Genomic DNA, 22,673 nt, shown 5'->3' with positions numbered 1-22,673 from the left:
CAAAAGAACTCACTGGTTACTTCGTTAACTGAAACTGGCTTGTGGTCCAAGCAAGAACCACATCTTTGGTAACTTTGGCCCATACAGTCCTAAAGCAGCACACACAAATACACACACACACTGATCTTATTTGGATTGGTGGATGTGTGTTTGGTTCATTGGTTCAGAGAAACAATGCTGCTGGTTATTATCTCTCTATGACATAACACAGAAATGAACCCAAAGAAAGTCCTATCGAGTTTGACAGGAAGATATCCGTGCAATTCTGGCCTGCTCCACATCTCTGCTGCTTCCTGCTGTTCTTCTTTTTCAAGCCGCTTCACTGGCTCAGTGATGGTTGGTTTAGAAAACGGCAACGAAAATTACTCCATAATGTCAAAGAAAAATGCATTACATAAGATTCAATTCAAACCAGCACAGCACAAAACTTGGGTATTGAAGTGGCTTATGTTATATAAGGTTAGATTCTAAGGTTACAATTTTAAAAGTCTCTTTTCTCATAAAACAAACAAACATGCCAAATACATTTTGGTATCAGTCACATAGTATGTGATATCTAACATGCCTAACAGGTACATAAAAAAGAAGGTAAGAAACAGATAAATAAAAACAATAAAAAAGCAGTTATATTAAATATTTGTATGGAGCTTTTGGGCATAATTTCCCCACCAGTGTATTTCATTGTACAACATTGTACAAAAGTCTTGAGCCATCTCTTGTCCCTAATTCTTTATATCTTACTTCCAAGCAGCCAGACTTTCTTCTAACTTCTAACTCTGTTAAATTTCATAAATTCTGTTTTCATGGATGCCTGGATGTTAAACTTGATTGTTACACCTGGGAGGCTCCTGACTACAGTATCCGTAATACTCCAACAGTCCATCAAGTGGTGCAGCTTCGTAGCTTACCAAAGTCGTACTAAAACATTTTTTGACAAATTTCTGATCTTGGTGTACCATGTAAAATCAGTTCAAGGTCAGTAAGCACAATCAGAATTCATACATGAGGCGCACGGTCGATTTTTGAGAAAATTGAAGTATTTTAAGTGCAGCTTTTTGTCCAAAAAATAGGGTCATTTTCAGTCTGGAGGAATGTTTTTTCAGATTTTTCTTTTGGTTAACACTGAACTATTAATCATTTACACATAACAGAAAACCATTTCTTGAGCTGAGAAGCATCTGGCCCTCCAGTAGACCCATCTGCTGTTTGCTGAACTCTCATCAGAAATGGTCTCACTGGAAGGGTGGCTGTAAAAAAGCCGGAAGGGAAACAGGGAGAAAAGGCTGAGGTATGACGAATTACACAAGAACTGGAATGAAAATCGGTGCAATACCATCTGGAAAACATCTGATTGGCAACACCTTCATTTTTGTAGCATGACAATGATCTCAAAAACACTGTTAATGGAGTAAAAGCATACCTGAATAGAAAAATACACAATGGAATGCTATCAGTCCTGGTTTGGCCTCCCAAGAGCTCGGACTTCGACATTACTTAAGGGCTGTGGGATCATCTTGATGAAGAACAGAACAAAAGGCAGCCAACATCCAAAGAGTTTTGAATGTCCTTGAAGAAGCCTGGAGTACTATTCATGAAGACTGCTTCAAGAAATTACAACAATGATTGCCTAAGAGTTCAGGCTGAGCTAAAGAATAAAGGTGGTCATACCAAATATCAACTTTCACACACATTTTCCTAGTAAAATATAAGAAATAGGGGGTCGCCCAAGACGTTTGCACAATACTGTAAGATGCCATGTTCAGATACAGAAGTTTTAGTTGAAGATTTCTTTGTAAAGTAAAACCAAAATTTCCTTTGGTCATTAATTTCACCTCTGTGGCTGTATTCCACTTGATGAAAATGGAAGTATCCTGCCAAAATCCAAATTACAGCTGCAATTACAAAGTGCTCAGTTTGCACAGGATCAGTATTATCAAGAGACCATCGTAAGGAAATTATGGTGGGCAATTTGTGTTGGAATTTGTACTTGACAAACTGGAGACATTTTGAATTCACAGAGGGTTAAAATTACTGATAGAGTCAGCAATTATTACAAATTACTGGATATCCTCAATAAAATTCCTGTGTTGAGACGTAGAACAAAGGTGAGCCTTGGTTCTGGATTAACCTTTTAACCAGTTGGACAGAGGGAGCAGTTGTAGGAAAAGGGGCAAACATAAGCTGAACACAGTAAACATGTGTTGTAATTACACTAAAATCTTGTAATTACAGTGCCAAAGAGTTTACGTCTGCAGCCGATCATAGTGGCAGGCAAGATAGCTTTGAGAAACTGGGTCTGTTGTTTCAAGACAAACCGAACAATCAACTGTAAGAGTTTTAGATCCTAAATGAACAATTGGTATAGGTTGCTGGTGTTCCCATTATAACACCAGCAACCTATACCATCCATACAAGACAGGATGATTCATGCTTTTGTATTTTCTTACACCAAATTCTTACCCTACCATCTAAATGTGGCAGCAGAAATCGACCCCCATGAGACAAGGCAACGTTTTCTGTTGTCCAAATTTTGGTGAGCCTGTGTGAATTGAAGCATCAGTTTGCTGCTATTATCTTATCAGGCAGGAGTGGCACCTGCTGTGGCTTTCTGCTGCTGTAGCATGGCTGCTTCAAGTTTTTTGTGCATTCAAAGATGTTCGTCTGCATAACTTGGCCATAACGAATGCTTTTTGTTACCTTCCTGTCGAGTTTGGCCATTGTCCCAGCACGTTCTCACTCCTGAGCGTACATGTGTAGATTCATTCCAAACCGTTCTCACGTTTTCATTTTTTCTGATCTCGTAATGTAGAATATATCGTAATATATCGACGGTTTGTCACCTAGCGTAAAATGTTACGCTTTGGGAGTGAGAGCGTGTTGATTCTCCTCACCTCTGAAATCAAGAAGGCATTTTACAGACCATTCTCTGTAAATCCTAGAGATGGTTATGTGGAAACATCCCAGCAGATCAGCCCATGTGACAGCAACAACCATGCCACATTCACTTACACAGTCACTTACATCTCTATTTAAAGCAAACAACTTGGCACTAATATTCCTGTTTGACAGTAGGCACTTTATTTGAGCACAAAACGACACAGAAGAGCATTATTTTTAAAAGGCACAAGGCAATCAGCAGAACTTTACATGTACATTCTTCAGTTGGTATCAAATGTGATTTTAAGAAAAGCAAAAGGATATGTGTTGAACAGTATCTACATTCATAAACCGCTTTAATGGAGAACTGTTTGTTTCAGTGATCCCTGTGATGAGAATCAGTTTGTAGTGTATTAACATGTCATTTTTTATAAACTAGAAGACATATATGAGCAGAAACAATCATGAACGAAAATCTCCGCCTCGTGACTGTAGTGTAGTCATCAATGTAGCTGATTTGTCAGAGTGGGGAATTGGAAACAAGCTTTATCTAACACTAACAACACACTAGAAGCTGTTTCATAATGAAGTCTAAGATTTATGTTGTCTGTGTGCACGTGATTCATTTCAGCTCAGTGTAAGTCTGCTGCTGTTTAGTTGCTCTCTGTTTCACCGAGTGTGTCCTCTGCTAGACTGTGTTTGTGACGCAGAGTGGAGAAGAGGAGTGAAAACCACAGCAGCCGACTTCAGGAAAATACAATACACTACTGTGACTGTAATAAAAAGTTTCCAACTAGTGCTAATCCACCTAAATTCTTTGCTTGTGATGATAGTTTGCTACAGGAACTGTAAACATTTTCATGCGCTCAGGGAGTTTTTTCTCTACTCTGACTGGCAGGAACAGAATACTATCTCTGTTATGGGTCTGTCTGATTCACAAATTCAGCCCTGCATTTTCTTCACACAGTGGGGTCTAATGCTGTTCTTGTTTGTGTTCAAAGAAATCTTGTGAGTGAGTAAATGAGTGTAGCTTCCATGAGCCAAAGGGTGAGGTTGGGGCTAATTTACATATCTATTGAGCCATGACTAGTAAAAGTGATGTTTACATCATTTTAGGCCATGGAGCGATTACTTTCTTGGGAGAAATTCTAAATGTGTAATTTGGTGGTAGAGTGGGTCACCGGAATTCAAAGCACATTCACTCTTGTACTCTTAGTCAAGCTAGCATTGGAAAGGACATGTGTTCATTTTTGGAAAGAACAGAATTATATGTGAGGTTTTGGACCAAAGCTTAGACAGCCAGCTGATTATGAGATTTAATGTTTAATTATGCAAGCGGTGCTGCTTAGTGACAACTGATACAAATCTGCATAGTGGTGCACATCAAAGTCAGAAATAGAAGCAGCAATTTAAAAAAAGCACTCTGCTGTTTTCAGATGCTTGTTTGGCATATGTTCGACTTATTGCGTAACAGTGATTGTCTTTTATTTGTAAGATATTCAAATATGTACACAGTTCCAATCCTCTGCAGTGGGGGAAATTTGCCTGTCCTCAGCTCCTCGAGGGCTGTTTCGGTGCTTGCAATAGAATATAAATGTTTGACTTCTGACAAGTACGCCTGTGGAGATATAAAGACATTTGGGGGATCTGGTTGTGTTTGTCCTCTTCAGTTCAATAAATTTGCCAAATAATACAAAACAGTATTTATCATTGTGTCAGTTCCCTGCAAAAACTGGCAAAAGGAAAACTAATCTGGTCCTGATGAGTTGATAGAGTTAGTTGTTTCATGTCGGTGCCAACAGAGCACTGCGGCATATTTGCTGTGTATGTGGTACTCCGCCAACATTTGGGGGTGTATTTCAAAATCTGCCAGTCACTCGAGCTGTTAAATAGACTTAAATTCGATTATTTCTTTAAGTGTCCTGCAACATGCAGCTATTTAATAAGCAACAGATGTTTCTTAGAGCTGGTGTTGAAACCAAATATAATGGCTGGGTTGCACCTGGGGAACAACTTGAATCATAGAAAATTAGCTAACTGGCAGGAACTGTGGTCAAATTATAACATATAATGGTCTCACTTGTGGTTCTGTGCAAAATCATTATGGCAACATGTTAAGATATGTAAGGTAGATGGTTGCTATGAATTTAAAATGTATGCTTCAAGTTCTTCCAAAATTTGGCTCTCAGTGTGTGTTTTATGAGAAAAGATGCATTCAGCTTGTTTATTAGTGTCCAAATGGTTTATTGTGTCGGGGAATCACGACCTCAGACTCTTAAATACAGCTACATCCTCACCGGGATCAAAACAGGAGCTTGAAGGTGGTGTTTTTCCCACCCCGTGTAAAGCCAAGACTGGAGAAGCTATTGTGTTTGGACACCCAGTTTGTCAAAGTGAAACTGGACTTGTGAAGCCCTCCCCTTCAAAATATATATCTATGTTCCACAAGCCACGCTGCTTGCAAAATATAAACACAGCATGAATCTTGGATGGGAGCTCAAAAGAGAGCATAACTGGAAAAGATCTCAACGCTGACTTACATGAGGTCTAGATTTTAGAGTGCCCCACGGTGATGGCTTAGTTTCTCTTTCCAGGTCTCGTAGAGAGCAAGAGATGGACATGTCTGACTCGCGGTCTGGCAGTTTCAAGCGCAATGCTTTCAACTGTTGTCCAAAACCACTTTTGTGCATAACCACACACACACACACACACACACACACACACACACACACACACACACACACACACACACACACACACACACACACACACAGATACACGCACAGGAAAACAGACAAGATCTGATTTCAAACTAAAAGCAATATTTTACCAAAACACATCAAAAACAGGCCTTGCTCAATAATAAGAACTGAACTACAAAGGTAAACATCGCTAGGTGGTGATGTTTTATCATTCACAATCCAACAGATTTAACCAAACACGTGTTGGGTTCACAGCAGACCACACATATATTTGTACTCTTCCTATCTCACAATACGACCCTTCTAATGATCATCTGCTGGATGAGCAGCATTTACATATGATAAACTTTGGTTTTACTTTAAGTCGCCTCATCAATTTAACTTTATGCTCTCGCTTTCTCATGCACTATACTTTCAATCTTGCCAATATAATAGCAACGATTTTGTATTTAGTAAGGCTTAAAAGTAGGAATTGAGACCATAAACACATCAGCAATGTGTTTAGAGTGGCTGCAGATAAGTTAAAAAGTTAGACTTTTTGCTCATTGGCCTCCATAAAATCTGACTTCTTTTTGCGACCACAAGAGTCGCCCCCTGCTGGGTATTAGTAAGACTGTAGGTTTAAGGCACATGAATGTTATGTCCATCTTATGTCCAACACATAAAAGAACACCCACAACCACAAGACTAGACAGTGGCAATACCTAATCTTTGATTCATTTCAAGTTGCAACATTTTTGTCACTGTTTTACATTACTATCGTGTTAGTTAATATTTCTGTGATAACCTTGAGTAGTTTGGGGAAAGCTTTTTTTATTGACCCAGTAATGTACTCTGAGTTTAGGACCGACTATTGTTGCTCATCAGCCTAGTAAAATCCAATGACTTGGATTTATTTCACCCCCACCAAACACCATCTGATGTTTTGAGTTACTTGGATGATTTGTTGTGACATTACCCCACAGTGTGCTGACAAGCTCATGTTTTATGTTTTTAAATGATAAACTAAAGCAGCGTGTGTCCTTATTTATACATTATCTAACAGAAAGTGAAATGCTGAGAGATGAACACACTCACTCTGCAGGGTACTCCACATGAAAAACATTTTAGCTTCAGAAATTTAATTAACTAACCAGCAGGAGTAACGAGTGTGTACACAGAAATGTAATGAAATGATCTGTAAATCAAATCATAACAGAACAACTGTCCAATTACTTGCAACATATGGATCTCTGAAAATCTTTGGCTTCAGCGTAATGAATACATCTCAGAGGACAATCATTTATGGATGGAAAAGTGACTTTACGTGACATAAACTTCTCAATTATTATCTTGTGACTCTGTGACACATTGTGAAACATTTTAAATCACTAAATCACTATGCACAGAGACCCCAACACAGCTAAATGCTGAAATATGTTATTTTATAATCCTTTCTGTTAAATCTGGAGCAAATTTGTAACATTGTTTTTGCCTGCAAATTGTAAAACCTAAGTTAGCCTAGCATAGCACAAAAAAATAAACATGGAAGCCATTACCACGACTTTTCCCAATGCTCACTAATTGCTCACAAATAGCCTGTCTTCTATACTGTGAATTTAATAAAGCTGCTACTAGTAAACATTTGAAAAGTTTCAATGCAACTTCTTATCAATTCTACTGTTTCTGATACCTATGCTAATCTAAGCTAATTATCTATTAGCTATTGCCAGCTACACCCCAGTCATACAGGCCTAGAGAATGACCGCTGTGGCAGCAACAAGTAAAAGTGTGAAGTCTCCAGTATGTTATTGAGTGATTAATGGAGGTTACTGGTAGTCACTATGTGAAACTGGCTACCAAGAGGATGTTGCACCAAAAACCTTGTTAGCAGATTGCTGCTGTTGCATGAGAAACACTGACTTGTCTGCAAACCCTCACCAATTAGTCACCAAAAGGCAATGAAATTAAGGAAAGTACAACATGAAGACAGTTCTCCATTAAAGTAAAAGGTGCATCTTTTGAAACGCATTGGTTATAGCAGCAAAGCACAACATTTACTTAGTTAACTTTCTAGATTTCTGGTTTGAATTGTATATTTTTAAGTTTTACTAAGGCTTGGCCAGTAAATGGAACATCTTTGCAGATAATTCTACAACTTTCCTGCAAATTATCGGCAACTTCAGTAATTTGCTAGCAACCAAAGCAATCACACTTTTTTGTGTCTGGCTAACAGTTTAGTTGGCAGAAAGTACAATTTTAGATTTACCACAAATACCTTTCCACAAAAGGTATTTGTGGTAAAGGTGTTTGTCTGTTTGTTTGTTTTTTCACTCAAAAGAATAACCATTTAAACTGCAAAAGGTAGGAAAACTTTGTATGCGTGGTATAGAGATTTACAGTTATAATATTATTTAACATGTTGCATAATTGTTGAAGTTACCATATATTATTTTAACTGGAATATAACTTGACTTCACACAGGGAGCGTTAGAGCAACAGAAACATGTGCAGGTGCGTGCCACCCAGCAAAAATTGAGCTTAAAACAGTAATTTAATGCAATATGAGATTTGCCTTTCATTTTGTGATTTGAGTAGAAAATAAACCAGCTCTGTTGCTGTGTTTTCATAGCATGCCTGACAAAACTACACCATAAAATAACCTTCTTCACGGTATGCATACAAAGATATCCTGTGCTGTATGGGAAGGAGGGGCTTAGTCTGGAAGTTACCCTATTAAATGTGTGCTTAAGTGTACAAAGTGTACAAAGCAAACTGGAGCTCACATTTGCAAATAAACACATGTGAAAAACATTTTTTTACCGCATTTTCTGAATCATCTATGTGAACCAAGCCCTTTGAATTCTTGTGTGCGCACCCTCGCTGTATGCCAGATCACTGACAATTACCAGATGGCACAGGGAGGCTAGACAGCCCAGATTAATCAGGGCATATGTTTCTCGCTGGATGTGACATTGGATGATGTGTGTGTCTACATAGCACAGGCTAGCCTGGATGTAGTGTGAGGCGATGTGTGTACTTTTTTATGTGCACACAGAAAAAAAAGCATGTAGGGGTTGTGTCTGTGCTAGGCGGTGGATGGTTTATGTCTGCAAATATCCTCTCTCACTCGTTCCAAATCTTGGGCTGTGTTCGCTTGACTTGGTGTGGGATCCTGTGTTTCAGATTTGTAGCATCCGAGTGTGTTTGAGAATACAGTTTCTGAACTGCTCATAATGTTTGCAATTGTTATGTGTATGCACCAGTGTTACTAAGTGACTGTCAGCCAATTTTAGTCAGCTGTTTGTGTTTCTGAACAAACAATTTCAGCACCGATGCATTAAATTAGCTTCCATACCCTATTTCTTTCACTGTCACTGACGTCTACAATAATAACATAGCTGAGGTTACATAATGAAAGTATTGTTTATCTTCCCTTAACCTGGGCACAGGCTGCTTAAAAACCAGCCTTTTTGCCAAGTCAAGTGCTTTACATTTGTAGTCGTTCTCATAACCAGCAGGGGGCAAATCTCTTGTTGCAGAAACAGGTCCGATCATGTCGAAGTCTGACCTCAGTAAACAATCTCCTGATGAGTAAATGTTTGCAGACGCAAGCTGAAGATACCGACCACCACAATGCTAAACTCAAAGCTCGAGAATGTCCACAAACCAGTGGGTGACTGTGTATTCAAACTATCAAAATGTTCCTTTGAGTTTTTCTGCTAAACCCATGTTCTTGCTTAAGGTGTGGATTTTTTGCATTCTGAGTGTCCAGATGGTGGTTAAAATGTTTAGCACCAATCATTTTTCAGCAAATAGAAGGACAATATGTTCCACTCTAGCTAGCACAGAGAAAGCTTTTATTGGCTGTTCCCTTATTTAAAATGAGTCGCCACAGCGGATGCATCCACATATTTGATTTGGCACAGATTTTTAGGCTGGATGCCCTTCCTGATGCAACCCTCCCAGGGATCTCCACCTTCTCTGTGTTAGCTACTATACTAGAGGATTTTTCTTTTTTTTTTAACTGAAGCATTGACATTGCTAGAGGCTTGACAGGTTTTAAACTTTCCCCAAATGCAGAAGCTAGACCAACAATTACAGTGAAAGAAAGCATAGAAAAAAGTGCTCATGTGAATGGGTGAATGAGGCAAGCTGTATGAACTGCTTTGAGTCCACTATATAAGAACCAGTCCTTTTACTAAATGCTGCAGTTGTTTTAGGTAAGTGCACATTTTGCCATGTTCAAGTTGAGCTACTACCCTGGAAAGATAATGCAATACACCAATAACACCAATGTTAACTCCATGTATCCAAAATGAGATTTTTATGTTATGGAACCAGTGATCATTGCAGTGAAAACAACAACTCCATGTAACCCAACCTAAATGTCACTTTAATCCATGCTCTCTGTGATTGTGAAACTAGACTATTTGCATGTGTTTCTGTCATCTTCTTCTCACATTGTTGCTTTGTGGTTGGTTGCATAACTGCTCCATGAACTCAAATATAATGCAGCTTCACAGGTTTGACAAGATAGATAAAATAGTTAACATGAAAAGATAAGAGAAGGAATCAAGGGAAAGAGAAAGAAAAGACATCAACCACGCAGAGTGGTCAGGCTGCATACTACCCACAGCATCGCTCTCTGTCCTTTAATCTTTCAGTGCCGGGCTAATTCTTATTGGCGTTATCAAGATTTCTCCCTCCTTGTTTTCACTTCTTCTTGGCTTGCAGACTCCTCTTCAAAAAGCTCTTGGCTCTTTCTACAGTTTGTCACAGAGGCAATCCCCTTCCTCCACTAAAGGTCTTTACATAAAATCCACAGTTTTAGTGTTTCGCAAGTAGGAAGTCTTTAGATTCCCCAAGTGGTTTTAAGTCCAGTCAAAGGTAAAATAAAAATGAATTACTTTTAAAATCACCACAGTCCATTGTGTAAATCTCATTCTCAGCCATACATATGTACAGAACTCCCATCGCACACTTAAAAAAGAAGTTTTTGCTTTGGTTTGATTGTTTCATTTTCTTCTGCAGCCGTTGATGTAGAGAGTAAAGTTTTTATTTTGTGTAAATTCTTCAAATCCAAACCAAGGGTTTAATTTTTTCCCATAAAAAGGTCACTGACATATTCACACATGTAGGGTCATGTTATATTGAGATCTAGATAGCATGGTGGACTAATTTCTGAACTTCACCTAGAAGGTTGTGATTTTATTTTTTTCCTGTGGCAAATTCCCCCTTAAGAATCAACTGTAAATCAAAGTCCTCACATTTATTTCTTTTTCACAATTGCACATGTCTTTTATCTTGAAGTCTTGCTTTCTCTTAATCGAGAGAGCAGGAAAGGCAAATCCACTATCCTCTTGCAGTATTCTTCACCCATGTAGATCTTTCAAACCCCAGTTCTTCCATCCTTCAGTGCATCTGCCCAAGCAAACACTGACGATCCAGACCTCCATTTCCTCTTCTGTCTATAGGACCATTTTTTCCCCCCCAATCAGTGGATATTCAAAAGGCCCCAAGCTCTCCAGCCCATCTGTTTATCCATCCATTGTCCCATCGCTTCTTTTTTTTTCTCCAATCCTTTCCTCTCAGAGGTCCAGACGGAAGGCGCCAAAGTAGCTAGCAGATTCTTCTGCATTTACCATGGTGGGGGAAGAGACAGAGACGAAGATCTCGTCACCGGCCCTCAGTTCAAAAAGTCCTCCCTGGTAAACGGAGTGTAGGGCGTACTCAGCGTCTGGAGCCCAGCACTTGGTTCCCACACCTTTCAGGAGCTGGAAAAAAATTACAAAGTAGAAAATCATCCCAGTGCTAATGACAGTGCTGAAAGGTACAAATACTTCAGGGTGATCTTTGATTGTTTTAGGAAAACAGAGATGCTGTACCTGTATGGGGCTTGGGTAGGACGTTTTCTTGTAGACGCACTGCACCAGTTGGTGGCTGACGCTGCGCTGGTCCCCCTCATTTGCAGATGGGGATGGATAACGGAAATACACCTGGACAAAGGTGGAAATAAGTTAATGCAGTGACTTGTTTTATGTTTTTTCCTCTTTGACGTGCCCTTGTTTTTGACAGAAAAGCAGGTTTCCTGCAGTCTACCTTACAGGTAGACCCTACTTGTAAGGTAGACCCTACGATAATGAATCCAATCATGTTGTAAACAACAATTAATGGTTAATAAAATTTAATTTACAACAGTCACAGACACCTTTATTCAGCAGCTATCACTACAAGGTTAATTAATGACAAACTTGTCATGTTAAAACACACAAAAATATGGCAAAGTGCCTGGAGCATCTCCTCCATCTGCATAGCTTTCTCACCTGTGAGTACAGATAGTACCTCCCATCTTGGGGCACTCGGAGCTTCCCATTAGACAGGGTCATGTTGTGCAGGTGAGCTCCTAGGCTCTGATTGGCCCATGAGCGGACCAAATGGCGGCAGGACTGATGAAGACCAGGCATGATGCTCAGGGAGGAAGAAAACCCTGTTGGCAAAGATTAAAAAAGTGTCAAGAGACAAATTCTAAACAGAAGAGGGAAGAAAAACTGTCACATGGGGATGGAAAATAAAAGGAGTGGGGAAAAACAAACCAGCTAAAGCCTAGAAATCATAGATTGGATGTAATAAAAAAAAAAATCAATACCAGGTTTAAAAACTAAGCAAAGACACATATCAGTGAGTGTTTGCCCAAAGCTCAAAAGCGGCAGCAGCTGGCAAAATGAACCTTGAATAAATACAGTTTGTGACTCCAGAGTAGTGCGCTTCTTTCTTACAGCTGCCAAAGTTGAGCAATAGTTTGCCTTTTCCCCTAAAGCCCTTAAAATATTGAGAAACATCTGAAATACTGAGTTAAAAAAGATAAAATCCTGTGATTAAAAAAAAGCACTTTTAATTACAGTATTATTTAAAATTTTGGTGAACGATGTTTACATTACACAGTTGAGCCACCATGTCTATTGGACAATGTAGGCGATGTGGATTTTCCTTCTGAGTACTCTGTAACAGGGCACTCTGAAGTGCACATTCAAACTTGTACAATGGCCACTTAAAGCAGAAGTGGTGATTTAATCTTTGGTTAAGCCTGTTTCACCGGTAAGAGGCACCAACTTGAAGCCAAAGTCCTGTAAGATGCAGGAAATACTGAATACTGCTGACTAGAACCATGTGTAGCAGTTTTCCTCATGGCAGAAATTAAACATTTAACACAAGTGATTTCTCGTGCATGCTGGCTTTATTTCCTCTGCCACGTGTACTTGTGTGACTAGTGTGCAAATCTGAAACACTGCCATCAACAATAGAAGCGTAAGTCTATAACACTACAATGTAAATGCTGTGATTTATTAGCACATAACCATCACAGAGACCTTAACTGAATAAACTCTTCCATCTGATCCAACGCTGAAAAATGATTTTCAATCCAGAAGTGCGAGAAACTGCAGTTCCTTTAGTGGCCACTTGAGGCTCCAAAAACAAGTCACTTTCCAAAGGCTTGCATTAAAAAACATGTTTACAGCCTGATACCAAAAACTGCATTAGCTTTTCTCTTCATAAGAACTCCATGCTGGGTGATTTTTTATTTTAGAACACATCCACCTGGATACTGAAGGGATGGGGGGGTACATTCACTTTAAATGAAAAGTTTTCCCAAAAGAGCTTCACCTCTGCTAGTCAATGAAGTGGACTGCACCATTGTGTACGTGCTGTTTTAGCAGGTACTATCCAAAAAATAATATGACTTACTGTATGGAACAAACCATCCAAGACGTGTGTTACTGACCTGTTGTCTGTGTGACAGTCGTGACAACTTGGTCTTCAAGATGCACTGAAACTGGAAAACGGTAAACGGAGATGGTGTGCCTTTAAGTACAAGTTGCATTTTTTGAAACTTGTTGGCTGCACCTCTGCAGTGCAACTTTTACTTTGAATGTAAAAGTAAATTTATTGTACAGTTTTTCAAGTTGCACTGCTGCTCAGCTAATAGTTAGCAAGCATTCGCAGACAAACATGAAAAACAGGAAACTGAGGCAGTTTGTTACCAAACAAATCGATTGCTTGGAGGTTTTTGGTGCAGCAACTTCTGTGCAACCAATTTCCAGCCAGGAACTATCAGAAACCCTAACAACCAGTCAGGAAAGACGCAGTTGCAACTAGCAAATGGTGATGTCCAACATGGCGATAATTCATGGCATAACTCTTAATGTCTGCAAAATGTGTGCAAGCTTATCTTCATTAACTAATACGTAAGCATGCTGTACTTTTGCTGTGCTTTTGCTGTCCACATAAGGTACCTTAGGGCTCCAAACAAACCAACGTGGCAACAGCCAAAAGGCAAACTCTGAAGCTTCAAAACGGACAGTCGAAACCCAGATGGCAAAGTCATGGTGACGACTTCAATTCTTTACACTCTCAGTTGTAATTAGTCGGGTCATAGCTTGTGTGTGCCAGCGTGAAACAGTTTTCTTCATGTGTAGGATAACTTCTCTTTCTAAGAAACACCCATCGCGGATCAAAGTTCCTCCAGTACTTCCTTATGAGAAATCCAGGCTTAATGTGTGAACCTCACCCTCTTACACACACACAGTCTTTCTAGCTCTTGCACACACACACACACACAGCACATTTCTTACCCTTTGTCAACTCAGTGGAAATAACATAAGGAAGGCTTTGCCAGATTGTCAACACCCTTCAGCTTGCACGACCGATTCAGATGAAACAATACCAAAGTCATGAAAAACACATTCCAACTTTAAATTCCATGTTTTATAACGTGTGTGATTCTGATCTGTGAACTATATAAATATCTACTTTACTGCCACATACAGCATACTGGTAGACCTCACAGACTCAGCTTAAAACTTCAGTGTTTCTTAGTAAATGCCTCGGGCACACAGGAAGTGGTACGAAAAAGAGCAGCAGAGTAGACTTTAATGCGCTTCTAAACATGCTACACAGGAAAATGGGGAAGAAAATGTGATTTGGAACTTTAACAGATGGAATAACTTAATAATCCACCCATTCATCTTTTTTAATTGGTTATACAGATAGGACCAGTGGAAGGGCTGGAGCCAATCTCTGCTATCATTGGGCAAAAAGTGGGGTACAGGCTGGACAGGTTGACTTCCATCACAGTTCACTAATTTTGATTAAATAAATAATCAAACATACATGTTTTTGGTTTCTGGGAAACCAGAGGCCCCAGTGTGCACCAAAGAACTCGATAATAATACATTTTATTTCTTTGTGAATAATTTTAATAAACAAAGCTTCCTAAACAGGACTGTAGTGTGTGTAAATCTGAAAATAGCCACTGGGTGTGCGTGACACTCACGGACTGTAGCGCTACATTTCTGTGATCTAAGGCGCTTGGAAAGAAAAGCTCTAGACTTCTTTAAGTTTCTTGAAGATTTTTTATCTTTCATCCGAGAAGCTTCTTCAGATTTTTTTCTTTAGATATTTTTAAACTTCATGAGCAGCTGCTCCCAATGCTCGTCAGTGTTCCTTAGTCTAATTCAGTCCAGATGTCTGCACCATGTAGGAACCAAAACTGTTTATGTGCTTATCGTTGATTTTAACCAATCAACCCACAGTTTTGTGCATGCTCGGCACATGCAAAACATACGGCTCAGCGGCAAAACTTTCATTTTCCTCTCCGACTTCCCGAAATCTTGCGCCTAGATTAATGATGACCGCTTAAACACAGATGCCTCACCTTGAGAACTGGCGTCTCTGAGGGTCAAGTGGGCAGATGGCCTCTGGGTCACGGGGCTCATAAACTTTGACCCTGAGTTGTTGAAATTGTGAGGCATGGTTCTCGCCTCTAAGGGAGAAAGGGGATCAAAGAACATTAAAAAAGTTAGTGAGAAGGTGTGTGTCTGTCTGTGTTTGTGTGTGTGTCTGTAGACAAAGGGATGCTCACCAGTGAAGATGCGCTTTGAGATGATGCTATCTGCCACCTAAAAGAAAATATAGAAAAACATACAAGTCAACAAAAATGTGAGAATAAGAAAAAAAAGGAATTGTTCACTTTATGCTGTTAAATTTAACATCTTAGCGTGACCTAAAAAAAAAGAATGTGCAAACTCACTGCTGGATAAAAAGGAGGTTAATGTAACATGGTGAGCTAGACTAGCTTGTTTCATCTGAGTAACGCAAATAACAAAGGATTATTCACACAGGGCTGGATAGGATACAGCTGATTCATCTAATGCCATCCACCACAATTACCGGACATGTAAAACGATATAAAATTGTAATATTTGTGTAAAAATCTAACATTCAAACTTTTGTTGATAAGTAAACTAAATCAGCAAAAATAAAGTAATTTTTAAAGTTTATTTAATTTATTTTTGTATATTTTGTATACTTTTTGTTTTTTGTCTAAAATTAAATCTCTATATACTATTTACATGTTTTAAATACATTTATTTATTTAAATGATTACATTTCTATTTTTTCCAATGCTTTTTGAAGCATAATAAAACATTAGCAATAAGCAAATAAAATATAATGGTTAACTTAATTCTCTAATGCCTGACAGGAGGTCAACTTAGGTCTGATGACTGTTGTAAATACACGAGCATAAATCAAAGTTACATGAACTTTCCATAATGTTCCAGAGAGAGGGGAAACTGCTCTTTAAGTTAACTACAGTACATACAGTACATATTAAATAACTGAGAAAATTGTAAATAGCTTGATTGAATTATTTCAGGAAATCAGAGGATCTCCAGTCACAGTCACATTGCATAGCCACAGGAGCACAACATCCTTAAACTATGCACGGAATCAGTCTTTAATTAATCATTAAAGCAATTAAACAGCACCACAATAAGGTTTTGAACTTGTGAATTATTGGTCCCATAAATCACTCCCCCACAAATGTTGTCTGTAATTGGATAAAGTACAAAACACTAAGTGTATGAAAGTCAATTTAAAGATAAAGGCACTGTGTTGTACTGTAAGTGTTGTCTGTCAGTCCATTTTTACAGTAACTGTTAATAAAGATGAGCTTGTCCAGCTAGAGTGAGAGTCGAAGGTGTTATTTAACTCTGACTGTAAAGTGAATCATTAACCTGCAGCTGTTTCTTTGGGCTCCTCAGACAGCCAGAGCCAGTTTTATGGGTGTGAAGTGGCTGCAGTGGACACAGTTGTTTTGTTTGTGTCGACTGTTCTGTAATGAATTTATTGATTCTATAGTTAAGTAATATTTGTACAGCCCTAAAGTAGCAATGTGTCATGGTTGAGCTTCGTGATGTTTACGACACCGTCCCAGCTTTGATTCACATAGGGAAAAGAAAGTTTGCTAAGAGAGGAAACCTTAAGGCAACAAACATGTTCTAGGGACAAGACAAAAGCAGAAGTATTGAAATTACAACACGAATCATTGTGAATATATCAGATAAAGATAAAGATGTAATATTTGGTTTTTTAAGTTTAGCTGCTAAAGGTAAAAGATATTTTCTTTTTTCACAGAAAAATCTTCAGTTGACCCAAAATGCTGCACTGAGAGCACTAACTGGGACTAGAAAGAGAGAGCATATTTCTCCCATTTTGGCTTAGTTTTGGCTCCCTGTTTAATCCAGAATCAAGTTTAAAATATAAAGTCTTTAATAATCAGGCCCCATCTTATCTTAAAGAGCCTTCAGCTTTCAGGCCCCTCATCTGTGGAAACAGCTCCAATTAAGGTTTGTTAGACAGACTCTTTCAAGATGAAGTTTTCCGTATAGTTATGCTGGACCAGGTGACCCTGAACCATCCCTTAGTTACGCTCCTAAAGACTGAGATTGCTGGAGGATTTCCCATGATGCCATTACTCCTCCAATCCCTTCTTTCTTCCTTTGTACACCACTATTGCATGTCATTAACTTTTGTCCCAGACTGCCTTTTGTCCTGTTTATTGCCTATGGTCTATTACCCCCTCACTCCCAAACCAGTTGCAGCAGATGGCTGCCCCTCCCTGAGCCTGGCTCTGCTTCTTCCTCCCCGCCATCGTAAAGTGCTAGTGGAGCTCTTCCTCTAAGACCTTGCAGGTCTTCACGTCACAACAAAGTGCCTTGAGATGAGTGTTGCTGTGAACTGGTATAATTAATCTGAATTATTTTAGCGTAGCTCAACTAACTTTGGTACACTTCTCTCAGTGAGAATGAGGGAGAGGGACCTGATCCTGATGAATAATGACTACAGGAGAAAGAACATTCAGGACATTTTCATCAGCAGAGAATGTGTGGAGAAGTTTCAGACTTAGCTTAGTTTTAAAATTGGACAATACACTACATGCTCTTTTTTTCTTTCATTTTACACTCTCCTGTCTTTTTTGCCTTCTTTCATCATCTCAACTCTTAAATATAAACTTTCCTTTTCTTCCCTCAACAGCACACACTTCCCCGTCGTCCAGTCTCTGGTTTATTTCTCCTGCTCCTCTCTATCATTTATGTTCCCAGGGAGTGGCTTTTGTTTCATCCCAGGTGTAGACACAGCCAGGACCAAAATACAAACAACTGACAAATTCAAAGAATAAAGAACAAACAGCCAAAAAAACAAGCCGACCCTCAACAGCACAAAGTATGTTCTAGTAAAGTGTTTGGGCAGCTCGTGCTGCCAGAACAGCTTCGGTGTGCCTTGGCATTGATTCCTCAAGTCTCTGGAACATCAATCTAACAAATGATATTCCTTTATTTAGTGTTTTGATGATGTGGTGGAGAGTGCTGTCCAAAGCATGGGCCCAAAGATCTCCCACAGGTGTTAAACCGAACTGAAAGCTGGTGACTTAAAGCGAAAGCATATGATTCTCATCAAACCACTCGGTGGCATTGTCATCCTGGAGTCTGCCATGAGAATACAAGTGTTTTAAACTGATCTTTTCCTCTAAGGAATCAAGAAAGCCAACCCCTAACAGAGCCACCAGACCCCATAACGGCAAGGGTCAAGGGTCAAAGTTCTTCCTTTAATTTGTCACGCGTGCACACACACACACAGATGCGTTTTGTCTCTCACACACACTCAGTAAATCTTCTTCTCCTACACACTGCTTTCTCTACTGACACGTGTTCCTTTTTTTGTCTCTCCCACTTTGTAAATCAAGCTTCAGTTGCCTTTTGTGCATAAAATAGATTTCCCTCAGCTTTAACTTACTTAGCGAGCTTTTAATTTATAATTCCTTTTACTTCTCTCCCCCCTTTTGCCTGTTCTCTCTCCCTTTCCCCCCTTTCTACTACATGTCTGCCCACTCTGCCCACCTGTTGGGCTCATGTGGTCAATCTGAAGTGCCCCGAAGCTGGGCACTGAGCTCCTATTGAAATAAATCTCTGCGATTAATTTGCAGAAATACCACAATATCCTGAATATGATTAATTCCATTTTTAATGGTCACCCAGCTGCCCATGTGATGTTATTCTTGGCAGTGGGATTGTTTCTCCTGCACTGAACACTCAGCTCAACCTGCAAATTGAGCATGATTGCTCTGGGGTTCAGTATGTGTGTGTGTGTGTGTGTGTGTCAGCGTGACACCACGGCTTGTGTATATCCTATGTACTCTAAGGGGGGAACACAATATAGAAAAGTGCAACACAGAGTGTCGGCTGGTCTCGCTCGGCGTAGCGTGCCTGTCTCTGCCTAACGTTCCTTGGGTCCTGAAACCAGAAAATTACCCCCACACACACTTAAAGAGAGAAAATTGCCAACAGACTTTCTGCCCTGCATGTGGCTGCAGTTGAAGAAAGAAAGGGGAAAAAAAACAACCCAGAAAAACACAGTGTTTCAGAAGCTTTCAAGCTCTTTCAGGGCAACTCTGGAGCAACATGTTTTCATTATGTCTGCTGTCTCTGATGCTTAAGCTCTCGCTTGGGAAACTATGGGATGGCTACAGCGTGACATCAGCTACATGCATAATGCTGCACACAGGATTGGAAGGTTTCAGTGGCATCCTGAAAGATTCTGGACCAGCAGCACTTTTAAATGTGAAACCAGTGTCACTTGGAGTTATAGTGCTTTGTTTCCTTTACTGCCATTTGCCATCTGGTTTTTATTTACAACCTTCTGTATGCAGTAACATATGCTCGCTGGCCACTTCATTAGGTACAAGGTGTCAACCGCTCACTAATGCAATCAGCCAATCACATGGTGGCAACTGCATGCATTTAGGTATATAGGCATGGTCAATACGACCTTCAAATACCAAATAGGAAATAAAGCTGAGGAAGGAAGTAATAATAATCGCTTATTACAACCAAGGTATTCAGAAGAGTGTCTCTAAACAGACTGCAGCTCAATCCTTGAAGCAGATGGGCTACAGCAGCAGAAGACCACACTGGGTGCCATTGCTGTCAGCTAAGAACAGGAAACTGAGGCTACAGTTCACACAGACTTAATCATATTGGACAATATATTGGACTATATTGCACATATACATATAAAGCACATTCTCACTTTTAGTCTTATTTTAGAATGTGTACTTGAGTGGGTGTTGTGTGTTTTGTGTACAAGGCGTCAAACTTGCTTGAAATAAATAAATGTGAAAAGATAAAGCACATTTTAGATAAAAATGATTCCTGCGGGATTTTCCATAAAGACATAAAACACACAACTGGCCGCAGTGAAAGTAAATCATGTTCTGAGCGAGGATGATTTTTCTTGCACTGTCCAAGTCCATTGCTATGAGAGTTAAGAAACACTTGCTGAAAAATGGAGTGTGAGGGAAGGAAAATGAGTTCTGACATCTTAAACATATAACGTAAAAACACATCTAAGTGTTGTTCTGCATAAGTAAACACAATATTTCCTTCAGGTGAGCCGATCGCATGAATTATACCTCAGTGGAAACTTGCATGGCTTGTTTTCAGTATGATGAATTGGTAATAAAGGGAACTTTTTTCTTTCTTTCTTTCTTTCTTTCTTTCTTCCTTTCTTTTTTTTTTTTGATTTTCCAACTTTCCCCTCTGGTTGCAGCTTGAAGTCATTACTCTGCCCTTTTAATGAAAGGTTAATTATGGCTAGGATCAAGAGATAATTCTAGGTAATAGGGGTTTGTTGTAGGAGTAAAACAATTTCAATTATTTAATTACACTTTTAAAAACAAATAACTCGATTAAATTAAAAGCTGGAAGCTGCATTTGGATTACTCTGGGACATACTTTAATTGAATAAAAAACATGGAAAAGTTTTGCACAGAAAGCCATCCTGGTCTTGAATCCACGGGATATGAAAACTTCAGCATGCACACCTGTTCTTTAGCTGAGTTAAGGGCTGTTATGGCCTTAAATACAAGTAAATAAAAATAATTCCTTACATTCTCAAATAGGTTTGATTGTTGCTAAAGGGCACATGCTTGATCACAGTTAGTTTGAACTGATGCTGTAATGACTGACATTGTGAAATATTTCCAGCATGCTAACATGCTAAGTGTGACACTGACATGGAAGTCATTCCTGGTATGAAACTATGGAAACTATTTGAATTTGATCTGTTTTCCTAATTTGGCAGCAGACCTCCAGTGAGGGGACTTTTCCATTTCAGGCTTCACTGTTGGAACGAAAAATAAAAAGAGACTTGGACCCATCAGTATAGAAGAAGACGTATCAAGATTGTGATATGTTTTCAAAGTTAGAACCTCTTGTAATCGTGCAAAGTAGCTGAAAGAAGATACTGATGCCACACACCACACTGGAGGTCTCCAGCCAGCTCATTCATGGCCTGCTGCCATCTTGTAGACTTTGTTGCTCAGCCAGTTTTTGCCAATAACAATTCACAAATGGCCTTTAAAGTGTGTTTTCATGCCCATGTCCACAAACAAAGAAAAATGAATATGCATGAATACTCATCAGTTTTGCATGGAGACTGTTGTGAGTGGGTACAAACATACCAGGCATGACAATGCTGGTGCTTTAAAGGTTGAGGTAAAATATTTTTATGGACATTTCATTAAAAAACAAAAATGTCAACCTGTTTGCGGCACTAGAGAAGCACTAAGTCGATTGCCTGTTTATCTTCTGAGCAATCTAAGAATCCACCTTATCTTAGCCATTTATCTGAGGATTGCTTCAGCCAATATTTTGGACCTGCGAGACCAAGACTTCCTGTTCCATCCACTGATCGCTGTTTACAAATGTAAATAAATTTACAAAAGCAACTAAACAGCAAAATGATGGTCATAGAAAATCAGACAGCTTCTAGTCTAATTTACATTTCAGCAAATAGGTTCCTTCTCATGTTTTGTATCTGCATGCAACCAAAGCCTGGTCAAACATGAGTGATATTACTGGGACTACAAACTGCAACCAGAAAGGTATAAATAGTTATTCATCCATGGGATCACAATTTTAAGTGGTGGTCATTCATTAAAAATGTCAGTTACACCAAATCATCAGCTCTGCATCTATCTGTTATTTATTTTTGCTTCATGTATGTCTGACACAGTATTGTTGGAGAGCAGAGAGTCATAAAGTCAGTACCGTAAATGAGGATAACACATTGGACTTCTTGCCTGGAAGTAAAATATAAAAGTCTTCACTGATGCACATCAGTTTCCTGTGAGTTACACTCCAGCCACTGAACCCCACTGGACTTTGCATTCCATGGAGCCCATCTAAAATCTGAAGCCTGGAAAGAGTTACTGCGTGTCGGAGGTCGAGACAGTTATTTGAGTCATTCGCCACTTAAATGGCTCCCCGCAAATGACTAAAGGCTGCGTTGACAACGCATTGGAGCTGCTGCATTTCAGGTGAGGTTGTTTATTTTCAGGGGTTTTATCTTCTTTACTTTTGATGTTTCACTTGGTATTTTTATGTTTTTTTGAGAACTGTTTGCATTGATTCATTTATGGTGTATCCTGACAGTTTTTTAAATTTAGGACTCTTCACTTCTTCTAAATGATTTTTTCTTCTCATGTCAGCTGCCTGCTCGTCTAATAAGACGGAAAAGGCTTTTTTTTTAAGCTGTCTTTTCTAAACTGTTCATTCATGTCCTTGGAAATCAATCACACACAATCCTTCTAAGTGCCTCCTTCACACACATGCACACACTATCCTCCACACTCACACTAATGTTTTGTTTTACAGCTTCATATGTCAAGATTAAAAATGAGAACATCAAGAAAGGCTCAAAGATAAGGCGCCA

General features: G+C 39.2%; 1 protein-coding gene across 1 annotated transcript in view; it reads right to left on the bottom strand.

Moving 5' to 3' along the window:
• Nucleotides 1-3,055: 3,055 nt before the first annotated feature.
• tnfsf10l (TNF superfamily member 10, like) overlaps nucleotides 3,056-22,673 on the bottom strand; it is a 73,722-nt gene continuing 54,104 nt past the window's right edge. The window contains exons 3-7 of the mRNA XM_082528727.1: nucleotides 15,481-15,517; nucleotides 15,274-15,381; nucleotides 11,885-12,048; nucleotides 11,447-11,557; nucleotides 3,056-11,335 (exon numbers count right to left, since the gene is read on the bottom strand). Coding sequence (XP_082384853.1) covers nucleotides 11,150-11,335; nucleotides 11,447-11,557; nucleotides 11,885-12,048; nucleotides 15,274-15,381; nucleotides 15,481-15,517 — 606 coding nt within the window. The 3' untranslated portion in view covers nucleotides 3,056-11,149. The remainder of the gene's footprint in view (nucleotides 11,336-11,446; nucleotides 11,558-11,884; nucleotides 12,049-15,273; nucleotides 15,382-15,480; nucleotides 15,518-22,673) is intronic.

This window comes from Aulonocara stuartgranti (assembly GCF_965226115.1).
Source record: "Aulonocara stuartgranti genome assembly, chromosome: 3".
Lineage (NCBI taxonomy): Eukaryota > Metazoa > Chordata > Actinopteri > Cichliformes > Cichlidae > Aulonocara > Aulonocara stuartgranti.
The sequence above is the reverse complement of the archived record's forward strand: the minus strand, read 5'-3'. Positions and strand labels throughout refer to the sequence as shown.